The 20,349-nt window shown below is 43.1% G+C and overlaps 1 protein-coding gene across 1 annotated transcript in view; it reads left to right on the top strand.

Moving 5' to 3' along the window:
• Positions 1 to 4,019: 4,019 nt before the first annotated feature.
• The window catches only part of RBM28 (RNA binding motif protein 28), a 34,603-nt gene continuing 18,273 nt past the window's right edge, over positions 4,020 to 20,349 (top strand). Inside the window, exons 1-10 of the mRNA XM_055421221.2 lie at positions 4,020 to 4,239; positions 7,949 to 8,107; positions 8,400 to 8,494; positions 8,899 to 8,974; positions 9,388 to 9,480; positions 10,413 to 10,484; positions 11,080 to 11,239; positions 11,407 to 11,549; positions 16,214 to 16,286; positions 18,702 to 18,811. Of these exons, the coding sequence (XP_055277196.2) occupies positions 4,122 to 4,239; positions 7,949 to 8,107; positions 8,400 to 8,494; positions 8,899 to 8,974; positions 9,388 to 9,480; positions 10,413 to 10,484; positions 11,080 to 11,239; positions 11,407 to 11,549; positions 16,214 to 16,286; positions 18,702 to 18,811 (1,099 nt within the window). The 5' untranslated portion in view covers positions 4,020 to 4,121. The remainder of the gene's footprint in view (positions 4,240 to 7,948; positions 8,108 to 8,399; positions 8,495 to 8,898; positions 8,975 to 9,387; positions 9,481 to 10,412; positions 10,485 to 11,079; positions 11,240 to 11,406; positions 11,550 to 16,213; positions 16,287 to 18,701; positions 18,812 to 20,349) is intronic.

Genomic DNA, 20,349 nt, shown 5'->3' with positions numbered 1-20,349 from the left:
CCTTCATGGAAACGTTGATACGCATCTCAAGAACATGATCACTTTGAGCTGGGATTCCCAGCAATCTCCCTGCCACATATCCAGAGGAATTCACAGAGGTCTTTTGGATTCACAGAAGAAATTGCTTGCTCCATCTACCAACAGGACCTCTTCAAGTCTGCACTCACAACCCTCTTCCCTTGAGAACATTCATCTCCCACAGGTGCAGAGCCTCCCTGGGGAAAGCCTGTCTTCCCCAAGCCCCAGCACCATCCTACCCACCAAAGCAGAACTCACAGTGGAGAGACCCATGAATACATCCAGCCACCAGGCACTCTGTAATCCCTCCCTTGTCCAGGGCATTTGGCTCTGAGCTCTGTAGTGTGCATTTGTCATTTGGCTCAAATGCAGTAAGTTCAGAGTGGCACTAAAACAGAGTTGTAGATTTTAGAATTTTCTGGCAGTGTTTTGGCAGATGTCCTGCACATCACAGGGAGGCCCACAGGGGCACACATGCTAGGCTTGAAGTGGAAAAACAGGAATAGGAATGGTTTTTCTTCCAACTCTGCCCATCCACTCATGAGGATTTGAGAAGGGAAGCAAGGGAGCCAAGAGGGAAGCAGGCTGGGAGGGGGTGGGGCGCTCACCAGACCAGGTCTAGTGCTCTAGTGGAAGAATTACAGCACTGCTCAGCTCGCCCCTGAAGCTCTGTCTTTGCTGAAAGGAGCATCCAGGGCTTGGAACCTCAGAAGGATAAGGGGAGTAAGTGAGGTTCATAGCAGGGAAGAAAATGAGAGGAGGATAGGGCAGGCACCACTGAGGGATGGGACCCGAGTGGTTCTGACTGTGTCTTCTCCATCACCTGGCTCAGCTTGGCTCAGAAATTCCTGCTGCATCGTCACTCTGGGCTGAGGCCCAGAGAACTGCCAACCTCCTAATTACAGGCATTTCTCACTGGTGTCGTAGTGGCTGTAGCGGCCCCAGCCTCAGAGCTGCTTTGTGTCGTGGAAGGAGTGCTTGCTGTTCTGAGAAATTGTTTCTTTTCTTCCCCACGTACACCTCCATCTACCTCTGCTCACACTCAACTCCTCTCTGCTGTCTCTTCCTCACTGTAATGCTTGCCAACTGCTCTCACTCACTCTTTGCACCATGGGTCCTTGAGTTCAGGTACACACCTCCCAGCAAAGCAGTCCAAGACCCACGTACCTCCAGTCACTCTGTCTCTCTCTCACACACACACAAACATACACACAGGCTCCTTTTCTGTCTGGACATTCTGAATGGGTCTGGTGAGTTGGGGGTGGTGTGGGGGAATAGAGCTTGGTGTCCGTCAACTCCATCACTTTTTTGATTTTCCTCAGTGAGAATCCCCTAAGCCCTTTGACTTGATCAAGAGGCTGAGGCTTTGGTGAGACAACCCTTCCCTTTTATCTCATGCCTCAGCCCTTCCTAACCCAAAGCAGTTTCCTAGAAGAGCCTGGGTAGACCAGGATGTAATATATACACCCTCAGTTCAAGTTCTTAGTGCTATAGGAGACTGAGAGACAAACTCATCTTCATTCGTTCAATCTCTTTAAAACATTTTATGGGTTCTTACAATGTGCTAGATGCTGCGAGTAAAAAGGTGACCTAGGTGGACAACAGTCCTGAACTCGTGAAGCTGAAGCTCTTTGGGGGAAAGCAGACATTAAAGAGCACATCATATAAGTAATTCCAATAACACATATAATTAAATACAGGGATGAAAAGTGCTAAGAATGAGAAGTACACAGTATTATAAGAATGTTTAGCTTGCAAGCGTGAATGGAGCCAAAAGGATGCGGCTTGGGCAAGGCTGGCTGAGTACAGCCCTCTCCTACTTCCTTTCCAGGCTCCTGCAAGTGATGGATGAGAGAGAGTCCAGCGGTTTATTTCCCCTGGAAGCCACACTGCTGATGTGGTGCAGGGTACCACGACTCCTGCTATTTAATAAAGAACCCTGCATGTGTCCTGGACAGATGAATGAGAAAATATTCCTGATTGAAGAACCGCATGGCTTTCCTGATATGAGTGGAAAGGAGGGGATGGGGCTGAGGCTAAGGCTGGGAGACTGAGATGGGGAGCCAGGTCTGAAAGTTGGGAAGAGCACAAAGGGTCGGCTGCACTGTTTTCCTTCTCTAGAGGCATGGAGCTCCTCTGCACTGTGGGTGGCTGCTGCCCTCTGATGGGCACACGACCACAGTTTCTTTTTGTTCTGTAGGGAAGGTTCCAACTTAACACTGTAGGGCCTGTCCCAAAGGGATGCTGGAGCAGCCTTCTCAGGATTCTTTCCCCAGTTCACACTGCAGCCAGGACTGGGAAGGTGTCCCCACAGCTAGCGCCCTGACGCTTGTAATTTAGACTTTGGGTATGAAATTTTGATTTCTAAGGTGGTGAGGGGGCAGGAGAGGAGGAGAAAATAAAGGAGAAATGTGGAATTCCAAATCAACTTTATTCAAAGGGTCCATTTTCCTTTGTCTATTTGTCTCTCTTTATCCTGGATGGAATTAACCCATGCCCTTATAAATCTGTTTCATATTTCAATACTTCCTCCGCTGAGTTATGTGTTTAAATATAACTGTGGCATTTTCTTTTAAGCAAAAAATACTTGGAGTTAGGGTTTCATAAATCTAATGTTAAACATTTTCCCTTTCCCCCCATTGCTATCAACCGGCTATCCACCAATCCAAAATGTGTGGAAAATAGATGGGGTTTGAGGAGAAAGGGAAACCCTTTTCACTGTACCTTTTGTACTTTTTGAATGTTCTGCCTGCCCTGTGTTCAGGTTATACCATTTAAAAGTAATTACTAAAAAATCACATTGGGTACTTTTGTTCTGTACAGGCGTTCTTCAGGGTGCTGCAGTCTTGCACACAGGTCAGTTTCTGAGCCCAATGGGATAGCAAACACTGTCTGTGTTCCAGGATCCAGGAGCACCCAGATCTCCTGGCCAGTGAGATGACACAGCCTTGGGTCCATCTAATAAGCTGACCTGAGGACAGCTGTCTCTGGGAAAACCTGGGTTCTAGGTCTGTGTAAGCTGGATGTATTGCTTGTTCTGGGTGTGTTCTCTTGTGATCTTGCATGGTGCAGGCTTTGATTTACTTGTAAGTTTTTTTTGTACTATCTCCACAAAACTATTCTCCATGAAGGCAGGAGCCCTGTCTTTTTTTAGCTTATCAATTTTATCTTTAGTGCCTGGCACATAGTAGGAGCTCAGTAAATATTTTTTGAAAGAATGATATGTATGACCTGTGCCTATTTGACGGAGAAGGCACTGGAGACCCACTCCAGTACTCTTGCCTGGAAAATCCAATGGACGGAGGAGTCTAGTAGGCTGCAGTCCATGGGGTCGCTAAGAGTCGGACACGACTGAACAACTTCATTTTCCCTTTTCCCTTTCATGCATTGGAGAAGGAAATGGCAACCCACTCCAGTGTTCTTGCCTGGAGAATCCCAGGGACGGCGGAGCCTGGTGGGCTGCCATCTATGGAATCGCACAGAGTCGAACACGACTGAAGCGACTTAGCAGCAGCAGCAGCAGCTATAATTTGTCAGCGAAGTGTTAAAGGCACAGATACAATTATCTGTTAAAGTGTGACAGATGTCTTATTCTCTGAGAACTGGAGATTTGTTCGAATGATATATGTGATTACTTGTGTTGACTTGCATTATGGCTGTTTTATGCACGTAATCTGGGTGCTCCTGGATCTTGGAACATAGGCACTTTAGAAAATATTTATTAAATATCCACCATATGTCAGATCCTGGGTTAGACCCAGAGCAAAAACAGCTTCTCCGGCCTGCCCTGCTGAATCTGGTATCGATCCCCAGCAGGTTAGATTGTAATAAGCCTAGAAACAGCGAAGCCAAATTTCCCTACAGAGGCGGGGGCGGTACTTGGGTTAGGGGGTGGAGCCGCGCTCAAGAAGCTCCGCCCTCAGGCGGCACGATTTTTCTTCCCTTCCGGAATGATTTTTCCCTTTCTACTACGTCTTCCTCCGGACTCTTTTGAGTGACGCGCACTTCCGGAGTCTCCCGGCAACTTTAGTAAGCGTGGTCCGCTTACTAAAGCCAGTTGCTTGACTCGCGTGTGCGACCTTGCGCGCCTGTTTCTCGGCATCATGGCCGGACTGACCCTGTTTGTGGGCCGCCTCCCGCCCTCGGCTCGCAGCGAGCAACTGGAGGAGCTATTCAGTCAGGTGGGGCCGGTCAAGCAGTGCTTCGTGGTGACTGAAAAAGGTAGGGGGCGGGGCGATCGAGAACAGAGTTGGGGTTCCTGGGAGCCGGATGGAGGCAGAGGACGTTCTCCCAGCCTTAAGTGAGCCCTTAAATGAAAGGCCTTGGAAGTTGAATTTCTTTTCCAAACGGACTCTACTCTAGATCAATCCATAGGAGCCGTTTCTGAAAGTCAAGTCAGCCCCTTAAGTTTATGTAGGCTTCCTGTTTATTATGCGCGCTCACATACAAGATCTCAGTTATTAGTGAATAACTTAATAAATGTGATGGACTGCGTGATGGACAGGGAGGCCTGGCGTGCTGCAGTCCATGGGGTTACAAAGAGTCAGACACAACTGGGCGACTGAACTGATCTTAATAAAACACCACTAAGACTTACTGAGAAGCAGCTGATTGCCAGGTGTGGTGCTTGAGTTTCATCTGTTACCTCCTTTAATTTCCCTGTCAGTCTTTTTGGGTGGAGAGTAAACTCCATTTTACAGATGAGAAATCTAGGGCTTAAGGAAATTTAGTAACTTCAGGTTAAGTTCGTACTGCTAGTAAGCAGTGGATTCAGAATTTGATCACCAGACCCCGAGCTCTTAACCAGTATGTTATTCATTCACCCGTTTATGTATTCCGTAAATATTAATTGAATGTTTACTAGGTTCCAGGCAACTGTTGTAGGTCCTTGGGATACAGTAGTGCACAGACCAAAAGCCTTGCTCTGTGTTCTGGATGTGGAAGACAGCCAATGAGCAAAATATATAGTGATGATGGTGATAAATATTGAGGAGAAAAATAAGCCAGGGAGAAAAGATAGGGAGTCTCTCGTAGGTGTGTGTGGTGGTGGTGGGGAAGCTATAGAGGAGTGAAGAATAGATAGTGGGAACCTTACTGATGTGAGAGAGTGAACTTGGGTTTCTCAGTGCGAGGAACAGCTTAGGCAGAGGGAGCTCAAGGATACTGAAGAGGAGTGCGTGTAGTATATTGGAGGAATATAGACGAGACCAGGGTTACTGGAATGCACGGAGTGAAGGAAAGAGAGTTAGCAGATGCCAGCTGGTCCTTCCAGATCATGTAGGACCTTACAGTCAAAAGGACTTTGACTTTTACTGTGAGATAGGAAACCACTGATTTTGAGCCGGGAGCAGTGCATATGATCTGCCTTGCATTTTGAAAGATTCTCTGAGGCTGCCATGCTGAGAATAGGCTGTTAAGAATAGGACAGGAGCCAGGAGACCAGTTATTAGGCTCTTGTGGTAATCCAGGTGAAAGGTCATGGGGTTGGACCAGGTGCTCTAGGAGCGAGGAGGGTAAAACATGATTGGAATATGGATCAGATTTGGGGTCTGAGAAAAAAAGTGTCAAGTCTGACTCCAAGGGTTTTGACTTGAGTCACGGGAGGTATTTACTGACTTGTGGAATACTGCCATATGCCTCTCATTCTATTTGATATTCATGGCATCGCTATGAAGGAGGGTTAGCATGTGTTAGAATGAGTAAGAATTGTAAGGGTTTTAATTGTAGAGGCATTTCTTCTTACCTAGACTGTATTACATGACACCTGATGTTGCCCAGAACACAGATTTAGCTTCCTTCCCAGACATCAGTCTGTTGCTGCAGGTGGCTGCCTTCTTGCCTTTCAGGCTAGCAGCTGGATTGAAGTAATATCTTGGGTACCCCTCTTGTCCCCCATGGTACCAGAGTGTGTGAGTAGGCAGGCTAACAGTGCGGTAATAATCACTCCATCGTTGTCTTCTCTTTTGTTAGCAACAGAAATTAGATTTAAGATCATTGACATGGCTCTGATTGCTGTACACACAGCTGGGGCCTTTGTCATTGTAAGTATAGATATGGGTGAATGAGAGTGCTGTACAGCAGAGTTTCTTTAACGGCAGATCATTGTCCATTTGTGGGTCTTGAGTGGTTCATGACTGGAGTTTTTTTTTTTTTTAATGAAATAGGAGTATATCTATGTATGGTAAAGGAGAAGTTTTCATAAGACTTTTCTTTTCCAGTATATAAACAGCTGGGTCCACTGTAAATTACATTTGGTACTGTGGGTCATCAAACCAGTCTGAGAAACACTGCTCTACAATGGTTCGTTGCGTTCCAGGGAAGAGCAGGCCTTTGAATAGGAATTCTTCTTTGGGTCCTCAGAATATAGGCTACGTGTAACCTTACCTGTAACTATCTATGTACATAGTCAGCATCTTTAACAAAAGCTCCTATTCCCTTTAAACAGCAACAACAACAAAAAACTGCTTTCCTGTCTAGACAGCCAAATGTATTGAGTACTCTACTCAATCAAAGAATGGGAGGGAGGGGGTAGTGGATGAGGTCTTACCAGTAGTGGTGACTTGAACTTGCCACTTACCCTCTTTAAGATGGGAATAATTTCACAGGATTATTGTAATTGTTTATAACGGACGGTGTTTTTATGAGCACATAAGCTTTTATTTTGTCAGCAAACTCCTTCACGTTTCAGCTGCTTTTTATTTTTGGTTGTACTGATCAGGAAGGGCCCTGATTTTTCTTGTTCTTGTTTTTTGAAAGGTGAGTGGACAGGCTTTTGTGAGAAGGGGTTTCAAGGATAAAGAAATATAGTATGCTTTCCTAGTGCCAGGTGTCAACTTTTACCAGTTTATGTGGCTCAGTGTCCTGTGTTAGAAGGCTTGCACCCTAAAGCAGGTTAGGGTGTAGTTGTAAAGGAGAGCGTGTGGAGTTTTGTTTCTTTTTTGGGTAGTAGGCAGACTGCTTGGTCTGTCTTTTTCTTTTTTGATGCAGTAAATTACTTAAAATTTTACTGCACAAAAATATTAAACTAAAAAAAAAAGCATACCAGAAAGGGCAAAGGTGGGTTACAGTTGATATTTGCAACTGTTCGTCTTCAACAATTCCTTTGGAAAAAAGCGATGGTAATATTGGCTTTTCCCTTCTTGGTATGTTTGACAAAATGAGATAAAAGATTTACAGCTGCTTTGAAAGTGAAAGTGAAGTCACTCAGTGGTGTCCAACTCTTTGCGACCCCGTGGACTGTAGCCTACCAGGCTCCTCCGTCCATGGGATTCTCCAGGCAAGAATACTGGAGTGGGTTGCCATTTCCTTCTCCAGGGGATCTCCCCAACCCAGGGATCGAACCCAGGTCTCCTGCATTGCAGGCAGACGCTTTAACCTCTGAGCCACAGCTGCTTTGGAAAGGTTTAATTTGATATTGATTTCTAAGGCTTGGTAATAACAGTAATAGTATCTGCAGGCTCCTGAAGCAGTGTTTATTGTTTGAGGTTCTTTTCTCAGGGCCCCTAGCATTCATTTCTGATCTGTCCTTTTTTCTGAGGAGGGGTAACTGAATTATTTCATTGTAGTTTTTGAAGCTACCATCCTTATCTTTCCTACCTTCTCTGGTGATGTTTTGTTCTGTGTGATGTTGAGTTCTTCTTTGGAGGTGTAATACATATTATGGGTCCTCCATATTCTTGAGATTGCCAGGAAAGATGGAAGAAAGGGAACTAACAGCCAAGACACCATATTAGAAGAGGAAGCCTAACTCTTTTTGAGGAAAAAGGAGATGGGGGAGCTCTCGTGTTAATCTTGTCTCTTTCCCTCTTGAGAACTTTGGCCAACTGATAACTGGCTGGCCTGGTTGTATATCTGTCAGTTTAGGGCTGTGAGAATTTACTGGTTTAGAGATCTTGGCTTACTGTTAATCCCTCCCCCCATATTGTTCCAGGGAGTAAGGCATGTCGAGGCTTCGGCTATGTCACTTTTTCTATGCTGGAGGATGTTCAGAGGGCCCTCAAGGAGATTACCACCTTTGAAGGCTGCAAGATCAACGTGACCATTGCCAAGAAAAAACTGAGAAATAAGTCCAAGGAAAAGGGGAAAACTGGTGAGTTTCTAGTAACTGAAAGGAGTTTTCCCCCAGGATTGAGGGGACAGTGGATTGGCTGGGGGTAGCATCTAGACCTAAAAGCTTCCTGAATTTTCTTTTGATGTCCAGAATCATCCAGTGTGTTTTGTTACTCATTTTAGTCTTTTGTTTACTTATGAGTTTGGAAAACCTGGTTGCTGGGCATTGCCATACTTAACCCTGTGATAAATGCCTTCTGTTGCTAGTACTTTGCTGTGATATTCTGGGCTGAGAGGATCACAGACTTACTTCATTGCCTTTTATTTTTCAGAAAATTCAGAGTCCTCAAAGAAGGAGCTGAAGCCTAAAAAAGCCAAAGTGGCAGATAAGAAAGCCAGATTAATTATTCGAAACCTGAGCTTTAAGGTAAGAGAGAGAAAACTAACAGTGAGTGTTCTGAAAGCTCTTGGAGCCAAGGCCTGCTAGTTGCTTGAACTCCTCATTCCTCCTGGGAATGAACTTTAGCAGCATTGAATTCAGAAAATGGGCCTGTATAAACAATAACTTATTGAGGACAGAGCATGAAGATGTCTTCCTTTTGCAGCAACTACTGCTGAGATTGGGAGAGGACAAGCTCTCTCATGTCTGTCCTTTTTGCCTTTTACATACAAAGCAAGATGTCCTCTATTTGGGAATGTCTGATGTCCTAGTCTTAAAATTTTAAAAGGAGTAAAAATACTCAAGCCCTTCCCAGTGAACTGATTTAATAGTTGATGTTTTATATTTATTTGCCGTGATAACATCTCTTTTTTTCTCACTTTCTGCTTCAGTGCTCAGAAGATGACTTAAAGACAGTATTTTCTCAGTTTGGAACTATCCTGGAAGTAAATATCCCCAGGAAACCAGGTACCTGCCAACCTTTATTTTGTGTGGATTAGATTATTTTACATAATGGTGTTTTTCCATGTCACCTTTCAACTAGGCACTATTTGAAATAGAAATATAAGGTTCGGGTTGTACTTTCCAAGCCCCAGATGATATGATACACATAAAGTATAGTGCTTGACACAGAACAATGTTTATTCCCCAGATGGTGTTTTTAGTTAGATCAGAACTCCTTTTAGAAGACGAGTTAAATGCATTGCTCTCGTGAGCCTGTCACGCTAACGTCAGCAGGATAAAGGCTCTTGCTTTGGGCAGGGGGCTGACTGGCTGGCAGGATTCGAGCCTTCTCACCAGTCCAGGTTGCTGTATAGTCCTTCTTAGTGTCTGTTGGTTCCTCCTGCTACCTCTAATTTCTTTGTTATGTTTGCACACAGATGGAAAGATGCGTGGTTTTGCTTTTGTTCAGTTTAAAAACCTCCTAGAAGCAGGAAAGGCTCTCAGAGGCATGAACATGAAAGAGATAAAAGGTAAGTTTTCTGTGCCCATACCATTGACTCATTTCTGGTGTTCATGCAGATTAACACAGTAACCCGCTTTCTACATTTCCGAAAGGTGTTTGCCTTGTTGAGAGTCTCACTGCTAATATAGAAGCTGCTTTGGTGAACTGTTCCTAGGACTTGATCTTAGGGTTAAACTCGACAGGACCTTCTCAGTCTTCTCTTTTCTTTTTTTGGTGATGAGTGTGCTTTAAATCTCTTAATGAAAAACCATCGCTGAAATAATCATTGATGTACAGGCAGATTGCTGTCTAGGGGATGTGGGATTAGCACATTCTTCGCTCTTGATTATGATCCATATTCAGCATATGTGGGCTCCTAAACTGACCTTGAGGTTACTCTGGGTATTAATTTACCAGGTACTATGCTGGGAAAGGTTGGGGGCGGGAGGAGAAGGGGACGACGGAGAATGAGATGGCTGGATGGCATCACCGACTCTGTGGACATGAGTTTGAGTGAACTCCGGGAGTTGGTGATGGACAGGGAGGCCTGGCGTGCTGTGATTCATGGGGTCGCGGAGAGTCGGACACGACTGAGCGACTGAACTGAACTGATGCCTAAAGAAGGGATTGGAGACTTCCTAACTTCTGAATAACGTGCAGATAACTGGAAACTTGATCTAACTGGAAGCACCGTACTAACGCTTTATTTTTTTTTAGTCTATCTTATCCCAGGTGTAGTGACTGTGTAGAGAGGCAAAACTTCTGTTCATAAAAAAGGTTAAAGGTTAAAAGAATAGACACCTACCAGGAGTTTTGTTTTAGGACCAACAGCCTCTGAATCTGCAGTTTATCTGCCTCCTTTGGTTCCATTACTGTCTTTGATGACCAGGAAGTTGTTTATAGGAAATAGAAATGTTAAAGAGAAGAACGCCTTTCTGATGCTACTTTTGTGTCTGACAGGGCGGACGGTGGCTGTGGATTGGGCTGTGGCAAAGGATAAATATAAAAATACACAGTCTACTTCTGTCCCAGGTAAGATGCAGTGGTGTTGAGTAGGAGGGGTTGGTGATCTGGTCCCAAAACAGGACCTTTTGAGTCTCAGCTCACTCCTCGATGTGGATGTGAGTAGCGGAGCCCAAGTTCATTGTCCCTACTACTTGCTGTCCTTTCCCAGCTTTCATAATACGGAGTGATGGAACATTATAAATAGGGAAGCTTAAGACTTGAGTTTTATTTAGAAAACAGTTGGCTTTTAAGCCACCAGGAGCTCAGAGAACAGAACTATCAGAGGTTAAAGCTCATGGCTGGGCTCCAGAGTGTTTCCTGTGCTGGCCGTGGCACACAGCAGTGGACTGTTTGCAGAGACTCAGTTGCTGAGCCAGGTTAACCTTAGGGCTTCTGGTGAATGGAACAGCCTCCAAGGAAACCTCAGGGATGAGGGGTTCTTGTTGTTTGTTTTTTGCTTTTTTTTTTTCCTCATACTTTCTCCTGTTGGGTAGAGTAAGAAAAATATATGAGCATCTGTAAGACCACAGGAACCAGTAATTTGGGGTGTTAGGTACTCTTGTTTAAATGACCTTGTTTTGGATACTCGATGAATTCCTAACTTTCTTTATCGTCTATGAAGGTGAGGAGAAGAGGCCTGAACCTGAACATCAGGAACTGGGTCAAGAGAATAGCAGGGAAGAAGAGGATATGGAGGAGGAGAATGAGAGTGATTATGATGATGACGAGGAGGAGGAGGATAAAGAATCAAAGCTGCCCAAGCCTGTACAGATTCAGAAGAGGTAAGTGGCTCAGTGTGTTCTGAGACAACAGAGGAAGATTTAGGACTGTCCCTAAGAGGAAGAAGGTATCTTTCCCTGGCCCCAACATTGGATAATTGGCATGAGTGGTGAAGTTGGATAGGGCCCCCTCTCAGCCCAGACCTCAGTTCTGATCTGTGCCGTTGCAGGGCAGTCAGGAGGCCAGCACCTGCAGAAAGCAGTGATGAGGAGCATTCTGATGACGACAGAGACCTGGAGGAAAGAGATAGTATTGATGGTGGAGAGGGCCTGGCTCAGAGTGATACCAGCAGTGAAGAACAAGAGGAGGAAGGTTTGCCTGGACTTTTTGTAGACACCTTTAAATTTAAAATAGTTTACTGAGAAATGGGCATCAGTGCCACTCAGGCCTCTTTTTAAATAGGACCTTAGGATGTCCTGTCAAACTTGTGTTTAAATGCTGAAAGTGAAACCTTTATATTCCTTTCTTCTAAAGATATTTTTGTTTTTTAAATGAGTTTGGAGTGGTTTTGAGGATTAAGATTCTTAGGGAATTTAAAACCTAGCCTACTGCTGAGGTATTGCCTCTCTCTCTCTCTGAATTATCCATGTTGAATGAATAACTGGATAAACAGGATATTGCATTCTGCCACCAAAGTAGGTCCTCTTTCATTAATTTAATTATTTTATTTTTGTACTAAAATTACATTCTATTAAATGTGACAAATTCATTTTTCCTTCCCTGCTGTATTTTTCCATTCTGGCTGTTGTCTGTAAACAATAAATTATATGAAGTAGATTTGAAAACCCACAGCGGGTGTTTTTTCCCCTCAGTGATTAAGAGGTATTATTGGAAGTGTCTACAGTGTTAGCAGTGGAGAAGGAAATGGCACCCCATTCCAGTATTCTTGCCTGGGAAATCCCATGGACAGAGGAGCCTGGCAGGCTACAGCTCTTGCGGTCGCAAAAGAGTCAGACACAACATAGTTACTAAAACAACAACAACAGTGTTAGCAGACCCCAGAAACTCAGCTTAGTATCTGCTACTCAAAATCAGAGGTACTTGAATCACTGACACCTTCCAAGATGGAGACTAACAGCAGCAATAAAGTAATCTGTTATTATAGCAACAAACTACTGAATTCAGAAATTTTTATCTGGAAAAGCTCAGTTCTTTTTAGCAGTCATCTCTGCCTTTTATCACATGGGCTTAGGAGTCAAATCACGTGGGTTCAAGTCCTGACTTTTTTATTTCCAGCTGTATGGGTCTGGTCAAGTCCTTGCCTCTGGTGTCCTCGTTACTTCATCTGCGATTGGATATTAGAGGTCCTCATCTCCTGACATTTAGACGAGTACCTTCCCTACAGTAGACTCTCAATGGTATTAGTTGCCTTTGTTGCTGCTGTCTTCTTTTTATGGCCCCCTCCTCCAACAGTCTTCTAAAAGATATGTGAGTCTCATCAAGTTAGACGTGAGATGGCTGCTGATAGAATCTTTTGGCTTTAGCGGTAACTAGGCAATGGCACCCCACTCCAGTACTCTTGCCTGGAAAATCCCATGGATGAAGGAGCCTGGTAGGCTGCAGTCCGTGGGGTCACTAAGGGTCGGACACGACTGAGTGACTTCACTTTCACTTTTCACTTTCACACATTGGGGAAGGAAATGGCAACCCACTCCAGTGTTCCTGCCTGGAGAATCCCAGGGACGGGGGAGCCTGGTTGGCTGCCATCTATGGGATCACACAGAGTCGGACACGACTGAAGTGACGTAGCAGCAGCAGCAGGATAGATGTAGAGGCAGTTTTTGAGTTCTGCTCACTAGAATGTAATCTTGGCATTCCACTACTCCATTTAGTTCAGCAAAACAAGTCCCCTCTCCTCTTCATTCACTTAAAAGAAACACTTATGGAATACCTACTAATGTTAAATTTTGAACTAAAAAAAAAAAAATCCTTGTTCTCCTGGAAGTTTTGATCTGGCTCCATGACTTTCAGTCCCAAAGAATTGGCAAGAAAACAAGCAAAGACCAACAAACACTTCTGCATTTGCAGAATTTTTTTTTTTTAAATGTAGATAAACAAATTTGGAACTGATGAATGAATGTTATTCTGTGCATACTCTTCCACAGTGTGTGTAAATAAATGCCCATGTGTTTGCTGTTTGAACTGTTGCAATAGATGCTGCATGTGACAGTGATTTTTGAACCTGTCAGGATAGAAAATGTACCTTTTCTTTTTTTTTTTAACTGTTGTTCAGTCGCTCAGTTGTGTTTGCCTCTTTGCGACCCCATGGACTGCAGCACGCCAGGCTTCCCTGTCCTTCACCATCTCCGGAGCTTGCTCAAACTCATGTCCATTGGTGATGCCATCCAACCTTCTCATCCTCTGTCGTCCCTTTCTCCTCCTGCCTTTAATCTTTCCCAAGTCAGGTTCTTTTCCAGAGTCATTTCTTCACATCAGGTGGCCAAAGTATTGGAGCTTCAGCATCAGTCCTTCCAATGAATATTCAGGACTGATTTCCTTTAGGATTGACTGGTTTGATCTCTTTGCAGTCCAAGGGACTCTCAAGAGTCTTCTCCAATACCACAGTTCAAAAGCATCAATTCTTCGGTGCTCAACTTTCTTTATGGTCCAACTGATTTCTCTGTAGCTCAGATGGTAAAGAATCTGCCTGCAATGCAGGAGACTTGGGTTTCATCCCTGGGTCGGGAAGACCCTCTGGAGAAGGGAATGGCAACCCACTCCAGTATTCTTGCCTGGAGAATCCCATGGACAGGGAGCCTGGCGAGTGACAGTCTGTGGGGTCACAGAGAGTCAGACACGACTGAGTGACCAGCACTACTACTACTCACACCCGTACGTCTGACTACTGGAAAAACCATAGCTTTGACTCTCCAGACCTTTGTCAGGAAAGTGATGTCTCTGCTTTTTAATACGCTGTCCAGGCTTGTCATAGCTTTTTTCCTAGGGAGCAAGCATCTTGATGGCTGCTTTCACCATCTGCAGTGATTTTGGAACCCAAGAAAATAAAATATGTCACTGATTCAACTTTTCCCCATCTATTTGGCATGAAGTGATGGGACCAGATGCCATGATCTTAGTTTTTTGAATGTTGAGTTTTAGGCCTGCTTTTTCACGCTCCTCTTTCACCCTCTTCAAGGGCTCTTTAGTTCCTCTTCTGTTTCTGCCATTAGAGTGGTATCATGTGCATATCTGAGGTTGTTGATATTTTTTCTGATAAACACACCTTGATTTATTCAGACAGCAGGTATTCAGGATGCCTGCAGTGCTGGTTACTGGGTGAACAGGAGTGAATTAATAAAAACCCCATGTTTCCTAGAGATCACAGGTGTAGCTTGTTTAGCAAAGAGGTTCAAATCCTGTGTCTGCTCGTTTCTTGAGGTATGACTTTGGGGCAAGTTACTTAACCTCTTTGTACCTCAGTTTCTTCACCTATAAAATGGCTTTAATAACCACATAGGGTTGTGAAGATTAAATTATTTGTACTACTAATGACTGCCAATATTATCATAGTTACTGTTCTGTGCCATTAGTGGAGTAAAACAACAATTTTGAATTGAAATGGGGATAAAGGACCTCCTGGGGCATTTTGTAAAACTGTAACCAAACCATATTACTACTTTCATCAAGAATGTTGGGTTTAAACTTCACTTATTTATTGAGTGAGGCAGGTCATTACAGAATAAAAAGTGGTCAGTAAGTGGTCCTTTAGTTTCTTTGGAGGTTTTTTATTCACTAATCAGGTCTCCCTTCTCCATTTTTTGTAAGTCTGGCATGTTGATTTGATCATATGAGAAATCTGAGGAAATAAACTTTTTTCTATGAGGAGAGAATGGTAGACACCTTAGAAGCAAAGAAGCTTTTACACTGAAAGACCTTTCATTCTACAACCAGATTCAGCTGTCTCTTCTTTCACTTGAAAAAATGACTGATAGACAATAATGAGAGAAAATTAATTTAAAATATATGTATGGTGCTGCTGCTGCTGCTGCTGCTAAGTCACTTCAGTCGTGTCCGACTCTGTGTGACCCCATAGACGGAAGCCCACCAGGCTCCCCCGTCCCTGGGACTCTCCAGGCAAGAACACTGGAGTGGGTTGCCATTTCCTTCTCCAATGTGTGAAAGTGAAAAGTGAAAGTGAAGTCGCTCAGTCGTGTCCGACCCTTAGCGACCCCACGGACTGCAGCCCACCAGGCTCCTCCATCCATGGGATTTTCTAGGCAAGAGTACTGCAAAAGGGTGTAATACAGAAAGTAAAAGTTCCTCACCAACCCTCCCAGTAGTCCCCCAAAGTAACCTCTGTTACTTCTTTTGTATCCTTCCAGAAATTTTCTTTGTATATATAAGCATATATGTCAATTCTTAAAATCAGTGAATCTCCCTTAAACCCAAATCCACAGCCACTTAAGGCCCTTCCTCAGAGGCAACCTGCTGACGGGCTACAATCCATGGAGTCTCAAGAGTTGGACACAACTTGGCGACTAAACCACCAGACAACCAGTGTTTCTTGTGTATCTGAGGATAGTTAATATAATACTTCTGTAACTAAAACATGAATGTATATGCACTGGTGTAAAGTGTAATATATATTTGTCTGTGTGAATGTATTTTATTTTTCCTCTTCGGATGTTCTACGTTTTACATTTCTAGAAGGTTTACCATCAGACAGTGTAGGGGGATCTCTCTCTCTCTCTTATTTTCCCCCACACCCTTACCACAATGGATTTCATCTGTCCTTTTTGATTTTTGCCAATCTTCGGTGAAAAATAATGTCTCATTTTTGGTGCTGTGTCTTTCTTTAATTATGAGTGAGTTTGAGCATTTTCATATATTTAGTTGTGTATCCTTTGTTCATTTTTAATTGGATTTCTTCTTAATTTATGTAAGATCTTTATATATTTAACAGCTTAGCTCTTTGTTGTAAGGCTTGCTCTAGTCTTAAGTTCAGCTTGTTGCTTTTCTTTTTACTTTGGATATAGAAGTCTCAAAGAAGAAGAGGAAGAGGAGGAAATTACCCTCTGATGTGAATGAAGGGAAGACTGTCTTTATCAGGTATGACTTTCTATCTGGAGAACCGCTGTTTCTGTTGCTTTCATAAGTTTTTCTTCTCTTCCTCCCTCCCTTCCTTCCTCCCTTCCTTTCTTTTTCTTCTTTTTTTTTTTTTTCACTAATTCTGTTAGCTAGGCCAAAAAGTCAGATGCATGTAAGACCATCAGCGCATCTGCCTAGGAACATAGCACACAGTGCGAAACGTGTAGGAGAACCAACTATACACAGGAGATAAACAGCAGGGTTCTTTGTATCTTCTCATTTAGATTTCATTCTTTGTAATTGGGGTGGCGTCATTGGAACAAATGAATTCTTCAACTATTATTAATAGAAGCATCTTGCTTCTGGCCTTTGTTTTAGGGTGAGTGCTGGGGAGGAATTGTACCTCTTGTCCCAAGTTAATTCTTTCCTCATGCCTGACTGATCTAAAGTCACGTCCATAAAGTGAAACATCCCATCTGTTTCCTGGAAAACCGAGAGAGGGGGATACCGTATCATGTTGCCTTTGCGGTTTCAGTCGTAGGTTGGCATTTGCAGGAAGTCGGGATGTCCTTGGCACACCTCGACGGCCTTTTTGTCCTTTCTTAAGTACCATTTTGCTAGGGCTATTTGGGTCTTATTTTAGAGATTTCTGTTTTATTCTCTTGTACAGTCTTTTAAAGATGGTTTTCATTATGCAAGTAATTTATGTTTATTGTGGGAAATTTAGGAAATGAATAGGCAAAAAGACATACACACAAAATTAACTTTCATCACTACCCAAGGAATACCCACGCATATGTTCATATCATAAATACTTAACAAGGATGATTTCAGCTTATACTTGCTGTGCTGTAGCCCATTTTCTTCCTTTATAGCATGTCTCTCCTTTTTTTCTTTTACTGTGTTATTTGGAATTTCCATATAAATAATTTCATGTTTGTCGAGGATTCTGTGTAATAGGAATGAGGAATGTCACACTTAGAAGCCTGTGACCTCAATACAAAGGATTCCCTTCCTTACACATCTTTTTAATTTAAAGAGAACTTAGGAAAGTAAAGGGATGGAAGAGAGAAGGCTGTGAACACGATGAGGCAAATTAGAAGCAATAATGTAGCTGCTGCTGCTGCTGCTAAGTCACTTCAGTCGTGTCCGACTCTGTGTGACCCCATAGACGGAAGCCCACCAGGCTCCCCCGTCCCTGGGATTCTCCAGGCAAGAACACTGGAGTGGGTTGCCATTTCCTTCTGCAATCTGTGAAAGTGAAAAGTGAAAGTGAAGTCGCTCAGTCGTGTCCGACCCTTAGCGACCCCATGGACTGCAGCCTACCAGGCTCCTCCATCCATGGGATTTTCTAGGCAATAGTACTGGAGTGGCTTGCCATTGCCTTCTCCGAATAATGTAGCTAGGATGTGTCTTATTGCAGATAATCTTTTTTATCTTGGTTGCTCAATAAGATAAAACTGTTTATGGAGCTGTTAATTGAGCAAAAGAGAAGTAAAATTGTAGATATTTATTTGGGACTCTTTTTCTTGCCCCTGGAAGGCTGTGCATAACTGGGTTAAGAACCTTACACTGCGTAGAAATTTAGTAGAACAAAATCTTCTTCCAGCATTTTTTAATCCCATCAAGGGAAATAGTAGTTTTCTCTCTCTTTGTTTTTTGGTACTTAGCTAATAAACTTTTACCATGTTTGGTTTTGAGTTACTATTTTGAAGGATTTTCTGACTTTTGTAAAATTTTAACTGAAACCTAGATTTCATAGGAGTTCAGAGGAGACATTGAGAGATGTTTGACTTCTCATTTGCTGTCAGTCTTTTGGTTCTAAGGGAAACTAATTTTGGCCAATTTAAGTGAAAAACCTGGTTTGTTGGATGAACGTTAGGGTAGCTCACAGAATCAAAGTTGTCAAAGAGCAAACCTCAAGAAGGGACCTTTACTGGGTCCTTTGCTGTGGAAGATTGTGTGATCCTTTCTCTGAACACACTCATTCTTGTTTTATCCCTTGTTAAGGTGTAACATGTATTCTGTAAATTATGTGTACAACCCAGTGACATTTTTCATATATATAGCCACAGATAAACATATACCTTTATATGTGGAGATACATATATATGTTACAGAACATTTTCAGCTCCCCACACTGCTGCTTTGAGGTGAATCTGTATCTGCAACTTCTGGTCTTTGTATATGTGTGTTCGAGTTTTATATTCCTGGGAGAAAGAATCTGATTAACAGAGGAAGGTCAGTCAGTTATGGCCAATGGGCAGAGTTATACATCAGTGGCCTGGCTAGTGGGGGTCACCCCTTGGTGCTGTCCTTGGGGAGGGTGGTTTCAAGGAACCACTCCAGATCATGTCTGACTCACTCACCTTGTATTGGAACACAGGGTCTCACTTTTGTAATTGACCGCTCTTGTGACCTGTTTGTCCTCCATAGAAACCTGTCCTTCGACTCAGAGGAAGAAGACCTTGGAGAGCTCCTGCAGCAATTTGGAGATCTTAAATATGTCCGCATCGTCTTGCATCCAGACACAGAGCATTCTAAAGGTATTTGCTGTCATCTGGTCAGGCCCAAAAGGATTGAGACCACTGTCATGGGCACTGACTAGGTTACATGAGAGCATAATGTGTGCCACTCCGAGGGGTCCACCATCATCCAGGTTTCTGTGATCCATAGAAGCACCAAGGACATTCTGAGGTTGTCTTCCAGTGATGTCAAACTCAGCATCTGTCATGGTGTTGCCAGCCATAATTTTGTCTAAGCTTTTTAAGCTCTTGCTTATTTACTTTAGGGTAATGAATTCCATTTGTTGTTCTTTGAATTTCAAATGTGATGGCATCTCATGGGTATTAATCATTCCACAGTGCTTGAAATTACTAAGATATTTTTCAGTTGCTTTTGTTAGTGAGGGAAGCTGATGGAAACTTTGCTGCAATGCCAGTGGTCAAAGGAAAAGCAGAAGTGCTGCCTTAGTGTGGTGCCGTTTTTTTTTTCCCCTAAGCTATTTCTTTTGAGCTTGAGGTTGACCACTCCTCATTCTAACATACTGTTAGATAAGCATCTTTTCAACCCATTCATAATCTTTGAGTTTATCGAGTGCAGTTGTTCTGCTAAAGCAGTGACTTTTTAATTTATTCTGGTTCTTGATCCCTTTGAGATCTAGCAAGAACTCTGAACCCTATCCTCATAAAAATGCCATTTCTGAGTGTTTTGGAGCTCTCTGGAGCCTATCTATGGATAAATTACCTCCATTCTAAATCTTATTTTCCAGTTTGATGAAACCTGATCATTTTTAGTTTTTACTTAGCTATAGAAGATGTAAAATGAGGTAGTGTAATGGAAAAAAGACTAAATTGCTTTCGGGAGGTTAGGGGTCTAATCCCAGCTAAATCACCAGCTGGGTGATTTTTTTGGCACCCATTTAACCACTGTGGGCTTCTGTTCCTTATCTGCAAAATGAGTGGGTTCAACTAATCACTTAAGGTGCCTTTAGCTCTGATACTCAATTATACTTCTTGGACCTCCATTTTTATTTTTCTGAAAATGGGCAACTAGAATTGCATAGAATGTTGCAAGTGCTGTCCGATACTGCTTGATTCTGATCATCTCTTTTGTCTCTTTTTGAGTGCCCTAATGTATTGGGTTGACATTTTTAGAATGGAGTCTGTGGTTGAATTGGTCAATCTCTTTCTTGGTCTCTTAATGTTAGCTGAGAGTTAATGGTTTTAACAAGCATAGTTGTTTTTTTTTTTTTCCCCATGATATGTTGTCTTTCCCTAGCTCATATTAGATTTTCCTGGCACTTTTTCTGCCTACTTACAGCCTTGGCTGCCTCCTACCCCTCATCCCTGTCAGCTGCTATTTTGCTGCCTGGAAGGGCTAAGTATTATCTGAAGACTTTTGGGGAAGTGTTAAAACTGACCCAGTAGATACCCTGGAAATTCCCACGATAACATTCTTACCCATTCGGAGAGAAGAACCCACCTCATTTTCTTCATATTGGACTTCTTTCTGTATTACTTGTTGCTTCCTATTGAGTATCTACTAATGGGGGACGTTATGGTAGGTGCTTTAGATGTAGAAA

Source organism: Moschus berezovskii, chromosome 3 (assembly GCF_049115385.1).
Source record: "Moschus berezovskii isolate FMDL1 chromosome 3, NW_MosBer_1.0, whole genome shotgun sequence".
Taxonomy (NCBI): Eukaryota; Metazoa; Chordata; class Mammalia; order Artiodactyla; family Moschidae; genus Moschus; species Moschus berezovskii.
Note: the sequence above shows the minus strand (reverse complement) of the source record. Positions and strands in the feature narration are given on the sequence as shown.